Source organism: Ictalurus punctatus, chromosome 22, assembly GCF_001660625.3.
Source record: "Ictalurus punctatus breed USDA103 chromosome 22, Coco_2.0, whole genome shotgun sequence".
Lineage (NCBI taxonomy): Eukaryota > Metazoa > Chordata > Actinopteri > Siluriformes > Ictaluridae > Ictalurus > Ictalurus punctatus.
The window spans coordinates 7,457,434-7,474,925 of NC_030437.2; the positions used below are offsets into that span (position 1 = coordinate 7,457,434).

General features: G+C 40.1%; 1 protein-coding gene across 6 annotated transcripts in view; it reads left to right on the forward strand.

Moving 5' to 3' along the window:
• Positions 1–17,492, forward strand: part of kiaa0825 (KIAA0825 ortholog) — a 137,684-nt gene that overhangs the window by 24,004 nt on the left and 96,188 nt on the right. For all 6 annotated transcript variants that reach the window (XR_006980854.2, XR_006980855.2, XM_047149792.2 and 3 more), the window contains exons 5-7: positions 10,725–10,892; positions 13,439–13,515; positions 15,850–16,071. Coding sequence is in view for 4 of the 6 variants with exons in the window: in XM_047149792.2 (XP_047005748.1) it covers positions 10,725–10,892; positions 13,439–13,515; positions 15,850–16,071 (467 nt within the window). In the remaining 2 variants the exon portion in view is untranslated. The remainder of the gene's footprint in view (positions 1–10,724; positions 10,893–13,438; positions 13,516–15,849; positions 16,072–17,492) is intronic.

The following is a 17,492-nucleotide window of genomic DNA, read 5'->3' on the forward strand; positions in this document are numbered from 1 at the left end:
CATCCGTGGAACAAAATAGTTCATGCTATCACTTATGTTATAGCAGCTATATGGTCAGTCCCTCACCAGACTCTCTTCTTCTCTTTTTCTTGAAGTTAATCAGCTCCTCCGGGATTTTGAGATTTTTGCAATCACAGGAATCAACATAAAATCAAGCAAACGCCGCAATAGTGGCAGAGGTGGATTGGCGGTTAAGGCGTTGGGTCACTGATCGGTTGGCTGGTTCAAGCCCAAGCACTGCCAGGCTGCCACTGTTGGGCCTTTGAGCAAGGCCCTTAACCCTCTCTGCTCCAGGGGTGCTGTGTCATGGCTGAACCTGCGCTCGGACCCCAGCTTCCTAACACGCTGGGGTATGCAAAGAAAAGAATTTCACTATGTATATGTGACCAATAACGACTTATTATCAATATCTCTATCAATATATTATCAATATAGTATCAATATCAATATATAGCAATATAGTATCAATATATCTATCAATATAGTTTTCCGCAGGTTTGGGCCAAGACGTGTTACTTGTCATGTGATGTTATATCAACACGCCAAAGTCAAAGTCCTCTTCGATTCACAAAAATAAAACTGCAAATTGCATCACAAATTTTGAAAGCAAAAAGCAAAATCAAGCATTTTTGGCCATAAAAATGACAACAACGACAAAAAATAAGACAAAAGAAATGTAGCTTGTCATGTTGCTGAGAAACTGTAAAATTCTCTAAGTTGGAAAAGCCAAAAGGAACCGTTTTACCTCTACCTGTTACAAAGCGCTGACCCTTCCAAAATAAACGCTTCCTTACAGAAAACTTCACCTAATCAACATTTAGACACATTTTTAATCTGCGTATGTGGAGTATTCCCCGTGCGAGTCTGTGTATAAGTCATTATTATTGAAATGATAACATATTAGAGCTCTTGCAACTAGCACTACTGCTAATTACTGCTAATCCTGTGATCGAAAATGAATCAGCACTTTCTGACATAGGTACGTATAAGAGAAATAAACATCCGACATCCTGCTCTTGATTCTTCAATTCAATTCAGTTTTATTTCTATAGCGCTTTTAATAATAGACATTGCCGCAAAGCAGATTAACAGAAGTATATCAATTTAGGATATCCATTTTAAATGTGATCAATTAAAAAAACAAGAAAAAAAAAAACAAGCCAGAGACGACATGGCAGGGGAAAAACTCCCTGAGACGACATGAGGAAGAAATCGTAAGAGGAACCAGACTCAAAAGCGAACCCATCCTCACCTGGGCGGCACCGCGTAGTGCGATCAACAATTTCCTTATTATTTTTCCTATAATATCACACCCCATCATGTATTGCTCTGTATTTAATTCCAGCTGATCCATCTGACACGCTGCTATATGTTTCAGAGTGGACTACAGCAGCCTTAGCTCAAACGTACACGTGACACATAATTCAACCTCAACCCTTAGGGATGGTGTAAAAGGTCCACTTCAGGCTCAGGGCCCTAAAATCAGGCCTTGACCTTAACAACAACAACAACAACAACAAAACTACCGCATTGCCTAAAGGACAGAAGCTGAACCCACAGCGCTCAAAGAGTGTGTGTGTGTGTGTGTATACTTTCTCTCTGTTTTCCATGCCACTAGAGCCGTGTTTGTGTGCTAAAGGGGCAGGATAGGAAAAGGCAGAACCAGCTTTGATATGGAAGCCGCCAGATTCCCCTGGTGCCCCTGTTAACATCTGCATCTGCGTGGATCTTTGCCTCCGACATGCTGAGCAGGCTTTGTTGTCCTGTCAGTCAGAGTCAGTGGAGAATTCCGCCGTTGATCCAACTGGATGATAAACTTGTCAGTGTTCTTTTTTTTTTTCTCTTCGTCTTCACTCCTTTGTTATGTGATGTTGGGCTTGAACATGAACACTAGTAGTTATACTCCTAACATAAATTTGTCCCTCCTTCTCAGATCAGTCTTCTCTGCTGGATTGAGCTCTTCCTGGTTTCTCCTCGGTCTGTCTCGATGTGGCTCTCTTAAGGCAGAGGACCACCATAGCTCATTTTATATAACATTTTGTAATGGTACATATCAAGATTATACTTTTTATTTTTTTTAAATTTTATTATTTAAACTTTATACTATCTAACTTGACTTAAATGCGAGGCTTTGCATGTGGAGAAATGTTTTAATGCGGTGTAACAGTCCAGAGAACTAATTATAGTACACAGATAGCCAAGTCCTTAAGGCAAGACGCTACATGTGAATATGTTTTAAAATAAAATAGATATGGCAATCAATCTTTGCCAGCCAATTGCTGATGTTCGTAGAAGTATCAGGATTTTTTTCCCCTTCTTCACAAATCCACCAGTTATCAACATTTAGAGAAATCTCCCTGTAAGGAGCTTTGTAATAGGCGTAGAATGAACCTGTAAAAGTTCATGAATAGAGATTTTTGGTTCTGAGGTCAAATTTGTTTAAAAATAGATGTGATTTAATGTGTTTCCACTGCAGAAAATAGTATGTCAGTATAAGGTTTTTAAAAGAAACGTGTCATACTGACAGATATACAGCATGACGGAATGGGCGGAGCTTAAACCTTTCTTTAAAGTTACTAATTTCGGATAATGCAGTGGACATGAGTGGACAAAAGGAGTCAAATAAACATATTACTGCTGAGCTCGGACATGTAGAGTATCAAAAAATAAATCTGAAGAATGGAAATCTGAAAAAAAAAAAAAAACCTGACCTATAGTCTCTTGCCTTAATATCTTATTAAAAGATCATTATGAATGACTCTAATGCAAGTACCGGTTATTTAGCTAGATCTTGATTTTCATTTCATTTGAGACTCTTAGTCACTCTGTTTCTGCCTGGTGGATTTACGCTGCCGTGAGAGACGGCGAGCAATCAATTAAGCAATATCGGTTTATCAGGTGTGGTTATACTGAAACTCAGTACAGCTGTGATTCACCGCTGACACAAAGCCACAGGCTGAGTACCGTAGCTAATCACAGCCGTGCCGATATTCATTAGTACCGCACGATCGCAAGTGTATTATTGCTTTTATACAGCAGTTCTAGAAACAAGAAATGGTTATCGAGTGACATTACGGATACAATATGCACCAAATGTTCTGTTTATTTTTGCTCCGCTAGCAGAAGAAGCCACAGTGAAACATCCCAGTGCAGTTATAGGAAATACAGTCACTCTTGGAATGCTGCTCGACCAATCAAATTAGCGGACTGGGACTAACTGTATAAAATGCCGTAATCACTATCGTTACGGCTGGACAATTTGAAACAGCGATGTCACTCATCGTGTTGTGTACGCAAACGTCTTTGTAAGTACTTTTTGATCACAGGGATAATGCGCCCCTTCTATCGTGGAAAACACTATTCTGAGCGGTAAGAATATGAATATGGCCACCATCCATATCTCCGTAGGTTTACTGTATGTGCAGTAGTTTTAATCTTGAAGGCAAATGCTATACATACGTCCCTTTCGTAGTTTTGCTCTACAGTATTTGAACGTCTCTGTTTTTTCCAGTGGCTCTGGTATACCAGTCAGTATATAGCTCACCACGACACCATGGTGTGACTGATGCAGCCAGAGAGAGTGAATGGGTATGAGAGGAGGAAAGGAAATAAAATCACTGGCTAAATTATTGCATGATTGCCTATTTCCCAAAGGACAGGGCATCATTTGGTGAAAGGCATTTAATAATTACATTTAGTACCCGTGTCAGACGCATGCAATTCACCACACTAATGGGCCAGCTAGGTAGAGCAAGGCCCCATGGGTCTGAGAAGAACATGGTGTAGCCAGACAACACGATCTGGGACTAGGTGTGTGTGTGTGTGTGTGTGTGTGTGTGTGTATCGGTGTTTCTGTGATACTGAATGAAAGGAGAGAACAGCAGAGTGAGTGTGTGGAGATGAAGTGGCAGTAAGTGCAACCCAAAGGGGAAAAGCACTTCAGCGTCAGTTTAATACACCAGGCCGGGGATTTGGCAGTCAGCCACACAGCAATTGTTTACCTTTTTGCTCAGTGACTGCATCTGTTCTGTTTTGTAAACGGCACTAAACTATCCGGCCGTAAACACTGGAATCAATAACAACTGTTTGGGGATTTCCTTCTCTCCCCATGTTGCTTTTCTCTTTTTTTTCCCTTTTGCACTCTCCCTCTTTTCTTGTGCTATTTTTTTATTGTACACCTCTCTCTCTCTCTCTCTGTCTTTCTTTCTTTCTTTCTTTCTGTCAAGTTCAAGTTGAAAGTGTGCTTTATTGGCCGTACTAGTAACAATGTATATAGTATCAATAGTATCTATAGTATACTAGTAACAATTATATATATATATATATATATATATATATATATATATATATATATATATATATATATATATATATATATATATATATATATAAATAAACTTCAACTGCCACCTTTAGCAGCAATAACCGCAAACAAATATTTCCGATAACTGGAGATCAGTCTTTCACAGCACTGTGGTGGAATTTTGGCCCACTCTTCTTTGCAGAACTGCTTTAGTTATTTATATACACTACCAGTCAAAAATCTAGACACACTCATTCTTTATTTTTATTATTTTCCCCACATTTTAGAATAATAATAAAGTCATCAAAACTCTGGAATAATACAAATGGAACTGTGGGAATTTTGTTGTGATAAAAAAAAAATCCTAAATAAATCAAAATAATTTAATATTTTGGTATCTTCAAAGTAGACACGGTTTTTGCCGAGAATTTCCAGAAATGAATTCTTGGCGTTTTCTCGACTGATTTCTTGAGGAATTTTCCCTGAGATGCTTTTTAAACAGTATTAAAGGAGTTCACACCGACGCAGGACTCTTATTGGCTGCGTTTCCGAATATTCATTTAAATATATATATTTTTTGTAAATAAAATATTAGTTTTCTAATGAAAGAAATGAATATGTTGGCATAATTATATTTTTAATTATACACCTTCAGATTATATATAATTACCAAAGAGAACAATATTAAATTAAAGCATACCGAACATTCATTGAAATAGAGATGTCGTATTTTAGAAATGTTTATGAAGTTTATAGAAATATGAAAGATTATACTCCATTAATATTAAAGTTCCAGCAAATTGGACTGTTTTCTGTTTCTTATATTATGATTGGTGAATATGAATGTCGCTGCCAGCTTTGCACTTCCTTTACTTCCTTTATGTTCCTCTAAAACACAGCTCGGTTTCAGCTCAGTGCTTAGAGAGGAAAGGGTTGGGATGCCTTATGCGGTTATATTTTGGACGGGCCAAGAGTAGACGTGTGTCTGTTTTAATTTCCTGTCTTTGTTCTTTAGGTTTATAGGTGTTAGTGTGTCTTCCTTGGGTGTTTGAGTGAGTGTGTGCACGGGTGTGTGGGTAAGTGTTTATCTGGGTGTTTGGGTGGGGGTTTATCTGAGTGTGGGGACAAGTGTTTGGCTGGATGTTTTTGTGGGTGGGTGTTTGGCTGAATGTTTGGGTGGTTGAATGGGCGGGTGTTTCGGTTTTAGTCTGGGTGGATGTGTTTGGCCAGGTATTTGGCTGGGTGTTTGCGTGGGTGTTTTGCAGGATGTATGTAGGGTGTTTGGCTGGATGTTTGGGTGGTTGTTTTAGGTAGATGTTTGGCTAGGTATTTTGGTGGGTAGTGTGGTTAATTGGTTTGGGTCAGGGAGGTTTATGTGGAGCCAGAATTTTTCTGTTCTCTTTTGTAGTTTTAATAGAGAGGGGAAGTTCAAGCTCTGAGAGAGCTGTTTGTGGAGTTTTTGGTTATAGTTTTACAGAAATGGTTGCTGTCCCAATTACCCAATTATTATAGTTGGTTAATAGGCCATATATTTTGCTTCCTCCGGGTACTCCGGTTTCCTCCCCAGTCCAAAGACATGCATGGTAGGCTGATTGGCATGTCCAAAGTGTCCGTAGTGTATGGATGGGTGTGTGAGTGTGTATGTGATTGTGCCCTACGATGGATTGGCACCCTGTCCAGGGTGTACCCCGCCTCGTGTCCTATGCTCCCTGGGATAGGCTCCAGGTTCCCCGTGACCCTGAAAAGGATTAAGCGGTATGAAGATGGATATTTTGCTTGCATATAGCTGTATTGGTGTGAATGTTAAATTCTATTAGTTTTAGTCAGATTTGAATGAGTATAGATTTTTTTGTGGAATTTGTATTTAATAGCATAGAAGGCTCTGCTTTATCTGTGAATGATTGTATGGCCGGGTTAAAGCTTCCTGTAGCACTCAGGGTTACGTTGAGGTTAGGGTGTGATGTTATGTGCACATGTGGCATGATTAGTTGGTTTCTTGTTTGATCTGGAAGACCATGACGCTTGTTTTGTTATGGTTTACTGGTATACCATTTATGGCAGTACTCCTCCAGGATGGACAGGTTCTGCTGTTGGGGGACAGCAGGACTAAATCATCTGCATAGAGCAGGAACTGAAAGGGGGGACCCAGGGTCATAGATTTGATAAATATGTTAAAAAGTCTTGGACTCAGGCAGCATCCCTGTCTCACCCCACATTCTTTAAAAAAAAAAAAAGCTCACTCATTTTCCTGGTACACTGATTTAATGATAGCCCCCTACAACCCCCACCCATCCTTTCGTCTATTTAATTATTAACTGATTAACATTAACAGTATAGTTGTGAGAGCTCTTTCTCAGTTGTTTAAATCTCTCAGATAATACCTCTTCAATTAGAGTTAGACTTCTGCTAACTACTTTAACATCCATTGTTTAACCCGCTGAACTGATAAATGAATTATTCACACGCTCTACACTGTTCTAGCACCATGGCCTATGACAACCAATTTCCTTAGTAGCTCATGGCCTCACGTGCCATCCTCCTGGCACTTATATCACTGCTTTCTTTATACTTTATCTTCGAGCTATGCCCTTTTACTGACCCCTGGCATGGCTCTGGCTTGTTTTCCTTTCATTGACTGTAAATGACACGACTGGCTGCTTTCAGCATGGTAGCCACCTCCTCTCCATCACCATGTTGTAATAACCCCCATTACGCCTCCAGTGCCTGGGCCATCCTTTCCCACACAGGCTACTTAGAGTTATCAATGAGAGTGCTAGTTTAATAAGCCATTAATGGATGGGCCAATAAATAGCAAGGCTATGGCTGTATGAGAACAAGACAAGCCAGCATGACAGCAGGCTATTAAACATGAAGGTGAGATGCCAGGCCTAAGTGTGAGTTAGTGTCGACAAAGCAGGCGACCTGAGCTCAAGGGTAAAGCTGGTGGAGCTCGAGCCAAACACATACACTATAAAGATACAGGCATAAGCACAGGCTAAAGGATTATTTTTTTGTTTGTTTGTTTTGTGCTGTTGGTTGCTCAAAAGTATGACAATGTAAATTATGTGCATTAATACACACTATAGAAAATAAGTGAATGCTTTTATATAGCCACAGTTTATATCCTCTACTGATAATGTCTCTGGTGATGTAGCATAATGTGTTTGTGCCCTCGACAAAAGTGGAGAAAGTCTTTGGCCAATATATGAGCTAGGAGCTGTTTAAAAAAAACAAAACAAAACAAAACAAAAAACAGCATTATTTGATTCTAGCTAGCATCTTCATTTTCTGTGTGTTTTGCAAGCATTAGTTATATAACTATTTTTTTTTTATGCTGTATTGCACTTTCCTGATTCTGGAAATATTGTCTAGCATCTTTCAAACAAATTTATATGTTTAATAAAAACAGTTTCTACCAACAGCCAGCCACATCCTCGGTTTGCGTGCGGTAGAGTAGTGGCTGCCAAACTATTGAGGTGGTTTGGGGCATTGAGGATTATATCACCCAACTGGGGAGTGTACGTGTAACCAAGTGATACATTTTTGTTTTGCAAAAGTCATTTGGATGAGTGAAGAGACAGATAAAGGAAAAAAAAAAAATCCTGGTGACCTTTATATCAAATAACCCTGCATATCTGTTGGACAACCATGAATTAAAAAACAACTGATATCCTTGAAACATAATGTCTTGTGTGCTAATGATTTGTCCACCCCTAATATGTATGCAAAACATAAAAACCCCAAGACAAAAAAAAAAATAAAAAATCAAGTGTAAAGGATTCCGGTTTGGATAAAGCATCAGTCAAATGAATAAATATTAATCCAGCTTTAGAAGTACGGTCATCAGAGCTGAGTCTTTAAATGGTGTCCAACCCATTTACAGTTAATGTTAACTATTTATGACTGTTACCCAGACCATAACGCTAAACAGGAAGCTTTATTAAGTGCTTCATAGAGATACTGAGTATTGTTTAGATGAAACGAGTCATTAGATAGAAACTGCATTCGCACACGGTAGCTCATTGCCTTTACGTCTTGTTGAATTCACTTGGGGACGTGCAGGACGTGAAGCAGCTGGATAAACCTTCACATATTCAATGTATAATGCAGTATGTGTGTCAATGTGTATGATAATGGAACAGACAGAGCTCCGCTGTTGTTATTGTTGAGGTTCATTTTGCAGCTCATGGTACTGGTGGGCTAGAGAAGCTCTCCATGCATTCATGCAACCTTTTTCCATACACTGCTCCACGGCTTCTCCTGGTCCCTTTGGAACCCATTAATAAAGCACTGGAGAGCTGAGATGATTACACAAACACACACACACACACACAGACACACACACATACACATAGATACATATAAAAACAACTGAGGTGCCCACTAGACAGCTGCTGGGTTCAACTTCTGCATCAGAATAATCATCCAGCCCGACTGACGTGCAAAAGAGAGAGGGGGTAAAAACACAAATAAAGATATTTATAGCCTCCTTATATTTCATCCCAGCATGCCTGATTAAACCGAAGGGAACAAGGGAATAAGTATGTTGTCATATTGTCAGATTTGTTATAACAATGTGACAAAATGACATTAGAATCCAGAGGCAATCATGTTTCAGTTATTGGGTCTGCTTCCCTGCGCCCCCCCCAATCCTCACCACACTTCATCATCCTCAAGTTTTTCACAACTTCTGTTAATGCCTCCTTTATCCACTTTAACTTCTGTTAATGCCCGCTTTATCCAATGCCTTTTCTGTTAGCACAGCTCATTTAAGAGCACATACAAAAAAGCGAGTTTGTCGGAGCTTTGGAGAATACAGCCTGGCTGTCCTCGCCAGTCCCATTCTTCTGACCTAATGCGGAACATCCCCCGAGTCATGGCATGGGCTGCCTCAGGGAAGCAAAAGCAATATTGGAGACAGGGGTCATGTGTGGGTGAGCTGAGAAAAGTTTGTGCCGAGCTTTTTGAATGAGAAATTTTCAAGGGATTTGGGGAAGATGTATGTGAGTATGAGTGAATGTGTTTGGGGGGGATGGTGGGTTTAATGGTTAAGTCTAAGCTAGTAATCAGAAGATTGTGAGTTCAAATACCAGGACTGTCAACGACACTGCTGAGCTCTTAAGCAAGGTCCTTAATCTTAACCTCTGTTGCTTGGACTGTACCATTTCTTAATTGTATGTTGCTTTGGATAAAAAGTGATTTGATGTTGTGATTTTTATAGTTATTTGGATGGTTGATTCCTACTGTACATTGATGTTTGGGTCAAATTGGTTAATATAACATTTCCTGTAGAACATAGACTTTCTTACTTTTTTCTTTTGTAAAGAACTGATACGTATGACCTCATTTTGTGATTCCGGAAAATAAGGTCCACGCTTTTAAACCTGTCATGATCTGATACACCACTGATTAAACCTGCAAACTTGTAACTGCAGCAAGAATAAGCAAATCTAGTTGTATGTTTAGGGTAAAGTTAACTTTTGATTGTTACTGAATAAATTGTATCACTCAGTTCTAATATTACCTGTGACCTGAACACATTGGAGGGATGAACACAATTCTTGGTGGGTTTATTGGTTGGTTGGTTGGTTAGTTGGTGGGTGGGTTTGCTGGTCGATTGGTTGGACGGTTGGTTGGTTGGTGGGTTGGTTGTGTGATTGATTGGGTTGGTTGGATGGTTGGTGGGTGGGTTGGTGGGATGGTTGATGAGTGGGTTGAATAATTGATTGGTTAGTGGGTGGGTTGGTTGATTGATTGATTGGCAGGTTGGATGGTTGGTGGGTAGGTTGGTTGGATGATTTTATGGTTTGGTGGTTGGTTAGCGGGTGGGTTGGTTGGTTGTTGATTGGTGGGTCAGATTGTTGGTGGGTGGGTTGGATGATTGGTTGGTTGGTGGATGGGTTGGTTGGTTGATTGATTGGGTTGGTTGGATGGTTGGTGGGCTTGTTGGTTGATTGGTGGGTTGGATGGTTGGTTGGTTGGTGGGTGGGTTGGATGATTGGTGGGTTGATGGGTTGGTTGGTTGATTAATTTATTGAGATTATCGTAGGTAAATTTTGGTAGTTCCTTAGACATTAATATGTATAGAAACAATTTTACATACATTAATAGGAATGGTTTCAAATGACATTTTAGTATCTCACATTTTTAGATAATGTGACCTTACAAATTTTTCTGTGACAATTCTATAATACTGTCTAAAAATTGTTTTCAAATTTTGGATTTCCAACAATGTTCAAGTGCTTATATGGAGGGTTCTTTGGTTAGTATGGTTATTAACTTTCTAAAGGGGTTCTGCTTTCAGAGAGGAATCATCCGTTGTGAGGTTTAAAGGGTTCCCCCTGAGGGAAAATCTGAACAACATTTAGGACTGCTATTTGGAATTGTATCTTACTGACCTCAATGTTGTGTGCAACTGCAGCTCCTCAAGACTCTCCCCAAACAAACAAGAATTTCTCTCTGACCTCCGAGCAACTGAGAGGCCTGGTCCTGCTGGCCACCACAATGCTGCAGCTGGAGCGCCGAGTGGAGGATCTGGCAGCTGAGTTGGGTTTCCTCAACTGTGCTGGAGAGTCATGTGGTGTTAGAGGTACAGATTAGTGTGTCAGAGTGTTTCTCAAAAACTATATCACAAACTACATCAATGTGAGTTTACCATGAACACAAATACTTATTAAGATTTAATGAAGGAGTTAACGATTTCAGATAATATCTGATTGATTATAGTAACATCGCATAGATTTTACTTAATGAGTGGATAAATTACTTAGGGGCTCATGGAATTCCACAGCTCTTATATGTATGTATGTATTTTTAATAATCTCTGTGCGACTATTTTGTAAGTCATTTTTGACATAGAGTTTTGCCACCACAGAGCTGAACTTTCAGGTGATCTTTGAGAGCTGCATTCATCCAAGATTTTGGTTTAATAGTGTCTGGCTGCAGGCAGTTATATGATGCTGTTTATGTCAGTGCAGCGTGCAATGTTTTATCCATACACTGCTCCAGAATGTCCTCTACAGTCTCTCTCTCTCTTTCTCTCTCTCTCTCACACACACGCACACACTCTCTCCCGCTCTCTCTCTCTTCTTGCTTCTCTTGCTATGAAAATTAAGAGCTCGCCATGAAAATGACTGGTGCATGTAGTAATTTCTATAAAGGTTACATTAAAAAACAAGACATGCAGAAAAGACCTCAATTTACAGAGAAGTAAACAGCCTTTAAAGGGCAGTTATCCAAATCATTAATTCAGGCAATCAAATGACTTAATTACCAGAAATTCATCAGATGAGCTTAAAGGTCAAAAAGTGACACCCCGGCTGCTTCCTTCCTCATACGGCCCAGCGAGCCCCTCATTCTCGTTAAGCTAAATTGCCTCACCCGGGGTTTCACATTCAAAGCGTCTGATTAGAAAAATGTGGTCCTGATGCATGGACTTTTAATTTGCTGCCCACACGCGCACACAAACTTATCCTCATCTTCACCCGGCCATGGATTACCGCCGATATGGCTGGAGCTATTTGGGGTTTAAATAAACTCCACCAGCTCCTAATGTGGTCTGAACACAAAGCTGAGATTCTGCAATAATTGTAGCTTTTTTCCTTTTTTCCTGTGGGACACTGAAGTCATTTTCGGTCACTGGTGCATAGAAAAGAGGAAAACTGGAGTATTAAAAGCCCTTCCCTCACTGACTAATTTCCAGAGTGTCATGGATGACTGTGGATTTGGAAAAAAGTAAGCACACCCCTACAGCCATCACACCTTCAGACCCATAAAATTTGAATCAGGTGTTCAGGATTGGGTGCCAGTGATTAGAATCTGTTTAGGGAGTGCAGGTTTATTATTTATACCCCTCTCATATCTAGTGTCAAGTGGCCTTCAGAAAAAAGGTTGTGGATGCCTATGAGTCTGGCAAGGGGTTTAAAAAGATCTCCAAATTGTTTGAAATGCATCATTCCACTGTAAGGAAAATAATCTTCAATTGGCGCAGATTTCAAAAGACTGCCAGTTTGTACAGGACTGGCCGTCCCAGCAAATTCAGCCCAAGAGCAGACCGTCTGATGTCTCCAAGAACCCCAAAATTTCATCACAGGATTTGCTAGTAGGTCTTACAACTGTTGCATGCTTCTACAATCAGAAGAGAGTGCATAAATCTGACCTGCATGGGAGGTGTGCCAGGAAAAAGCCTTTGTGAGACTACAGTTTCCCAATGAGCACAAAGGCAAAGACCAGGCCTTTTGGTAAAATGTTCTCTGGACAGAAGAATCAAAGATAGAGTTGTCTGGCCACAGTAACAGCAGACACGTTTGGTGCAGACCTAAGGCAGCTTTTCAGGAGAAGCACCTCATACCAACTGTGAAGCACGGTGGTGGAAATGTTATGGTTGTGTTTACTTCGCTGCCTCAGGGACTGGACAGCTTACATTCATTGATTCACCTATGAATTCTGCATCATATCAAAGAGTGCTTGAAGATAACGTGAGGCCATCTGTCCAAAAGTTGAACTGAACATGGACCTTTTAACAGGATAATGATCCTAAGCACACGAGCAAATCCACCAAGGAATGTCTCAAAAAGAAGAAACGCAGGGTTATGGAATGTCCTAGTCAAATCCAGGATTTGACTCCCATTGAAATGCTGTGGGGGGATCTGAAATGCGCAGTACATGCAAGAAAACCCTCAAACATCTTGCAACTGAAAGAATACTGCATGGAAGACGGTCAAAAATTCCATTAAGACTGGTGGACAATTATGCAAACCGTCTACAAGAAGATATTTCTACTAAAGGGGGCAATACTAGCTTCTAACCAAGGGTGTACTTAGTTTTTCCACAGAAGAATATCATGTCCATTGATATTTCCGTCGTATAAATGATTGAAAAAGCACATTTTCCTTGCGGTTTTGTTCAAGTATATCAGCTTCATTAAGGCACTGTTTCAAAGATGATCAAATGCTTGCTTGTCCAAATATGTCAAAAAAGCCAACAGTTTCCATGGGGTGTGCTTATTTTTTTCACGACTGCAGATATTCTTAAATGTTGCAATATATCAAGTTTAATTAGTTTGAGGTAACTGTCTATATTTGTTTTAATGGCAGCTGTTGATACACTGTAATAGATCTCTCTCCTGCTGTGTAGGGAACCTAAAGAAGGTCAGGGACGATGTGGAGATGGTTGGAAAAGTCACACCAGACCTGCTGCTACAGAGTACAGAGGTATGTCACACAGTCCCGCTGTAAGCTGATGAAGCTTTTTAGTAAAAATATAATAATAATAATAATAATAATAATAATAATAATAATAAATCAAGATAACACTCAAGAATTCTCCTGATGTAAAAAAAACAAAACAACAACAAACAAACACATGAGCCAGAGGTGAAGAACAGCATCACTGTGCAAAGTTGGCTCATATTCCCCAAGCTTGTGACTTTCAAACAAATGAACAGGCATGTCATACATTTTTTTTTTTTTTTTTTTTTTTAAGGAAAGGCAATAGGCATATACGCATTTGCTTGTTGTCATGGTTACAATAGTATGCTTGTATAGTATCAGAAGTATCGATTTAGAAGTTGAAATGAGAAGTGTTCACGTAGATCACCGAGATAAAACTAAAACTACTGTTTTTTTCTTGAACTGAGATAAAATAATATACATAAATAATATGTACAAAATAAATAAATAAATAAATAAAAACCCTTAAAAACCGATTGCCTCTGTATCTAACTGATTCGAGTTGTAGTTCAGTGTGGAATATGGAGGGAAAGAGTGATTGCAGTGTGGGAATATTTGAATATAACTCACTTACACAAAAGGTATGTGCCTGCTTTCTAATAATAAAGCACTCTGGTGTCAAAATTAAGAGGGGAAAAAAAAACACTCTCAGGAAAAAGAGTTCCTCAAATGGCCTTCAGTTAGTTCTTAAAGTAGAACCCTCTCTGAAAGGCACATGGATAAGGGAACCTTTGAGGTACCACTTGCTCACTGGTCTTTATTATAAAGAATGAATGATAAGCCAATCAGATATGGGAATTATTATGTGTACTGCCTTAACATAACTCAGTTTATACCATAATACTGTTGAATTCATGATTCTGATTGGTCAGATTGTGTTAATGAATTTTCTTTAAAAGAATGGCATGTTAGCTGCAATGCAAATCTTATGTTTTTTTTGTTTTTTTTTTAATGAATGGTCTTGTTTCTCTAATAACTTTCTCTAATAACACAGGGACATGTGCGGTGGACGTTCCATATAAACACATTTAATAAACAGCAACGACTACAACAACAAAATGTGTGCAAATGTAGATATGGTGAAGTTTTCCGTAATGAGACGTGTATTTAGCGTTTCTGGAAGGAGTCTCCAGTGTCAGCGCGGTGTCAGAGACATAATAGGGACTTTAAGCAACAGCTGCGAATGGAACGGCGATAGCTTTCTGACATTGTATTGCACGTGCATGACTTTAACTGCTCCTTCGTGACGTTCTACTGTAAACATCTACTACGGGAGAATCGCTGGTTTGCCGTAGTCGTTGACAGATCAGGCATGAAAATGTCATGTTTTATGTTATATGACATTGTAAACATGTAGACAAGTGTGTCTTGCCAAAGTCAAGCATGGTGGTGGAAGTGTCGTGATCTGGGGCTGCGTGAGTGCTGCCGGCACTGGGGAGCTACAGTTCATTGAGGGAACCATGAATGACAACATGTACTGTGACATACTGAAGCAGAGACTGGGCCACAACGAAATATTCCAGCATGATAACGACCCCAGACACACCTCCAAGACAACCACTGTCTTGCTAAAGAAGCTGAGGGTGGAGGTGATGGACTGGCCAAGCATGTCTCCAGACCTAAACCCTATTGAGCATCTGTGGAGCATCCTCAAACGGAAGGTGGAGGAGCACAAGGACTCTAACATCCACCAGCTCCATGATGTTGTCATGGAGAAGTGGAAGAGCACTCCAGTGGCAACCTGTGAAGCTCTGGTGAACTCCATGCCCAAGAGGGTTAAGGCAGTGCTGGAAAATAACGGTGGCCACACAAAATATTGACAATTTGGGCCCAATTTGGACATTTTCACTTAGGGGTGTACTCACTTTTGTTGCCAGCGGTTTAGACATTAATGGCTGTGTGTTGAGTTATTTTGAGGGGACAGCAAATTTACACTGTTACACAAGCTGTACACTCACTACTTTACATTGTAGCACAGTGTCATTTCTTCAGTGTCGTCACATGAAAAGATATAATCAAATATTTACAAAAATGTGAGGGGTGCACTCACTTTTGTGAGATACTGTACCATTCTTTAATAGCTTTTTTTTAAAGTTAGCATTAACAGATTGCTTTGGTATAAGAAGAGTGAAAAACTCTATTTTCCAATATAAGCATGTCTAAAAGCAATCATCACATCACCCCATCGTTGTTTATTTTCCTATTTTGATTCATGATTTTATTCAGTATTTTCCCTTTTTTTTTTTTTAATAAAAGGAACATTACATTCTGGTGTAGTACTGACCTGATTAATTCTGGTGCTGTATCTGTGTGTAGGTGGTGTGTCTGGAGTTTGAGTGGAGGGCTGCATTTCGTGTACTGGTTCCTCAGATGGCTCACGGTGTGAAGATGTTTCTGGAAGATGTATGCAGTAAGAGTCTGCAGCAGGAGGAGAGGACACATAGCTCCACCTCATCTCTCAGCCCTCTAGCCTGTGTTTCTCTCAGACAGGAAGCTGAACTCTGTCCAGAGAGAGACATGCCCAAGATGATCCCTAAGGTAAGTTTCAAAAAGTGAGTGTGTGTGGTGTGAAAACTGGCAGCATCCCGATACGTTATAGCATGTTAATGATGGAATTACAGCCCGGCTACACAGATCAAGTCAGAGATGCTAGACACTGTCTTTATCTGTCCATGTTAGCTTGATGTAGCACTCATTAGCTTTCAGTGATACTAGATCTACAATGACATTGAGCTCCGGCCATGAATCTTCCATGGTGACATCTGCTCCGTCTTAGGGGACCGAAGTTCCATAGTTCAATCCGTGTCCAGCTGTTTCCTGTGTTGGCCCAGGATGTCTCGCCTCATTTTATCCCTCATTGCGATTTTCCCTGTTCAGAGAGCTGTGTGCTCACATTGGTGTGAGGAATTGATGGCCTGTCTCAGCACCAGCTGTGGGCCTCTGAACTAGGCAGAGTGCATGTCATTTGGGTCTCGCCATCGGCCTGCTGAGAACACGTGTGTGTGTTTTAAAGTCATAAAAGAAACACATTACAGATGTAAATGGATCTCGAGAAAGCGTTTTTAAATATGCACCATCAAGGGCCTCGAATAGGCTGAAAAGAAAACACTAGTAAAGACAATGCACTGAAATGCCGTCATGAAGAAATATAACGGTACAAATGGTTGGCACAAGTGCAGCAAACACATCTGGACTTTGACATAAACAGTTATTCTTATGGCGCGTTTCTGAGTTTCTGATCATGGCTGCATCACCATGCAGTGCTGACTTTCCTCCATGTCGCATGTTGCACATGTGTTTCTGCGTTGAATAGATAGTTTGTGAAGATGAGCTGCTCTGGATGTAAATCTCACAGCAGAAGGAAACCGTATTTTACTTTTTCCAGCGTCAGTGTGTCAGGGTCTGGAAAAGTAGGAAATTTAAAGGCTCTCATTTTCAAGCTGGGAAAGTCAGAAAAGTCCAAATATTGCTGTTCTGTTATTGAAGTTGCATAGATTTGAATGATTAATCTTTAAACATTTCCTTATTTGCTGCACTAATGCACTAATGCAGCGTCCCTAATGCATCTCAAATTCACAACAAACCCAAACCACAAACAGACAAACCCAAATAACCCCCCCAAAAAAAAAAAAGTTTTCAGAAGGTCTAGAATTTTGCGTTTGAATTTGTTCAGTTGGCTCTGTTTGAACATGTTCACAATTTCATCTAAAAACATAAATCGTTCGTCTTCAGTAAGCACTTTATCCCGGTCAGGGTCCTGGCGGATCTGGAGCTGATTCCGGGAACACTGTGTGTGAGGTAGGAATACACCCTGGGTGGGACGCTAGTCAATTGCAGGGGACCATGCACGTACATTCACGCATAAGGGCAATTTAGCATAGCCTTTTGGGAGGTGGGAGGAAGCCAGAGAACCTGGAGGAAACCCATGCAGGCGCAGAAACCGGTCACCCAAAGTTAAG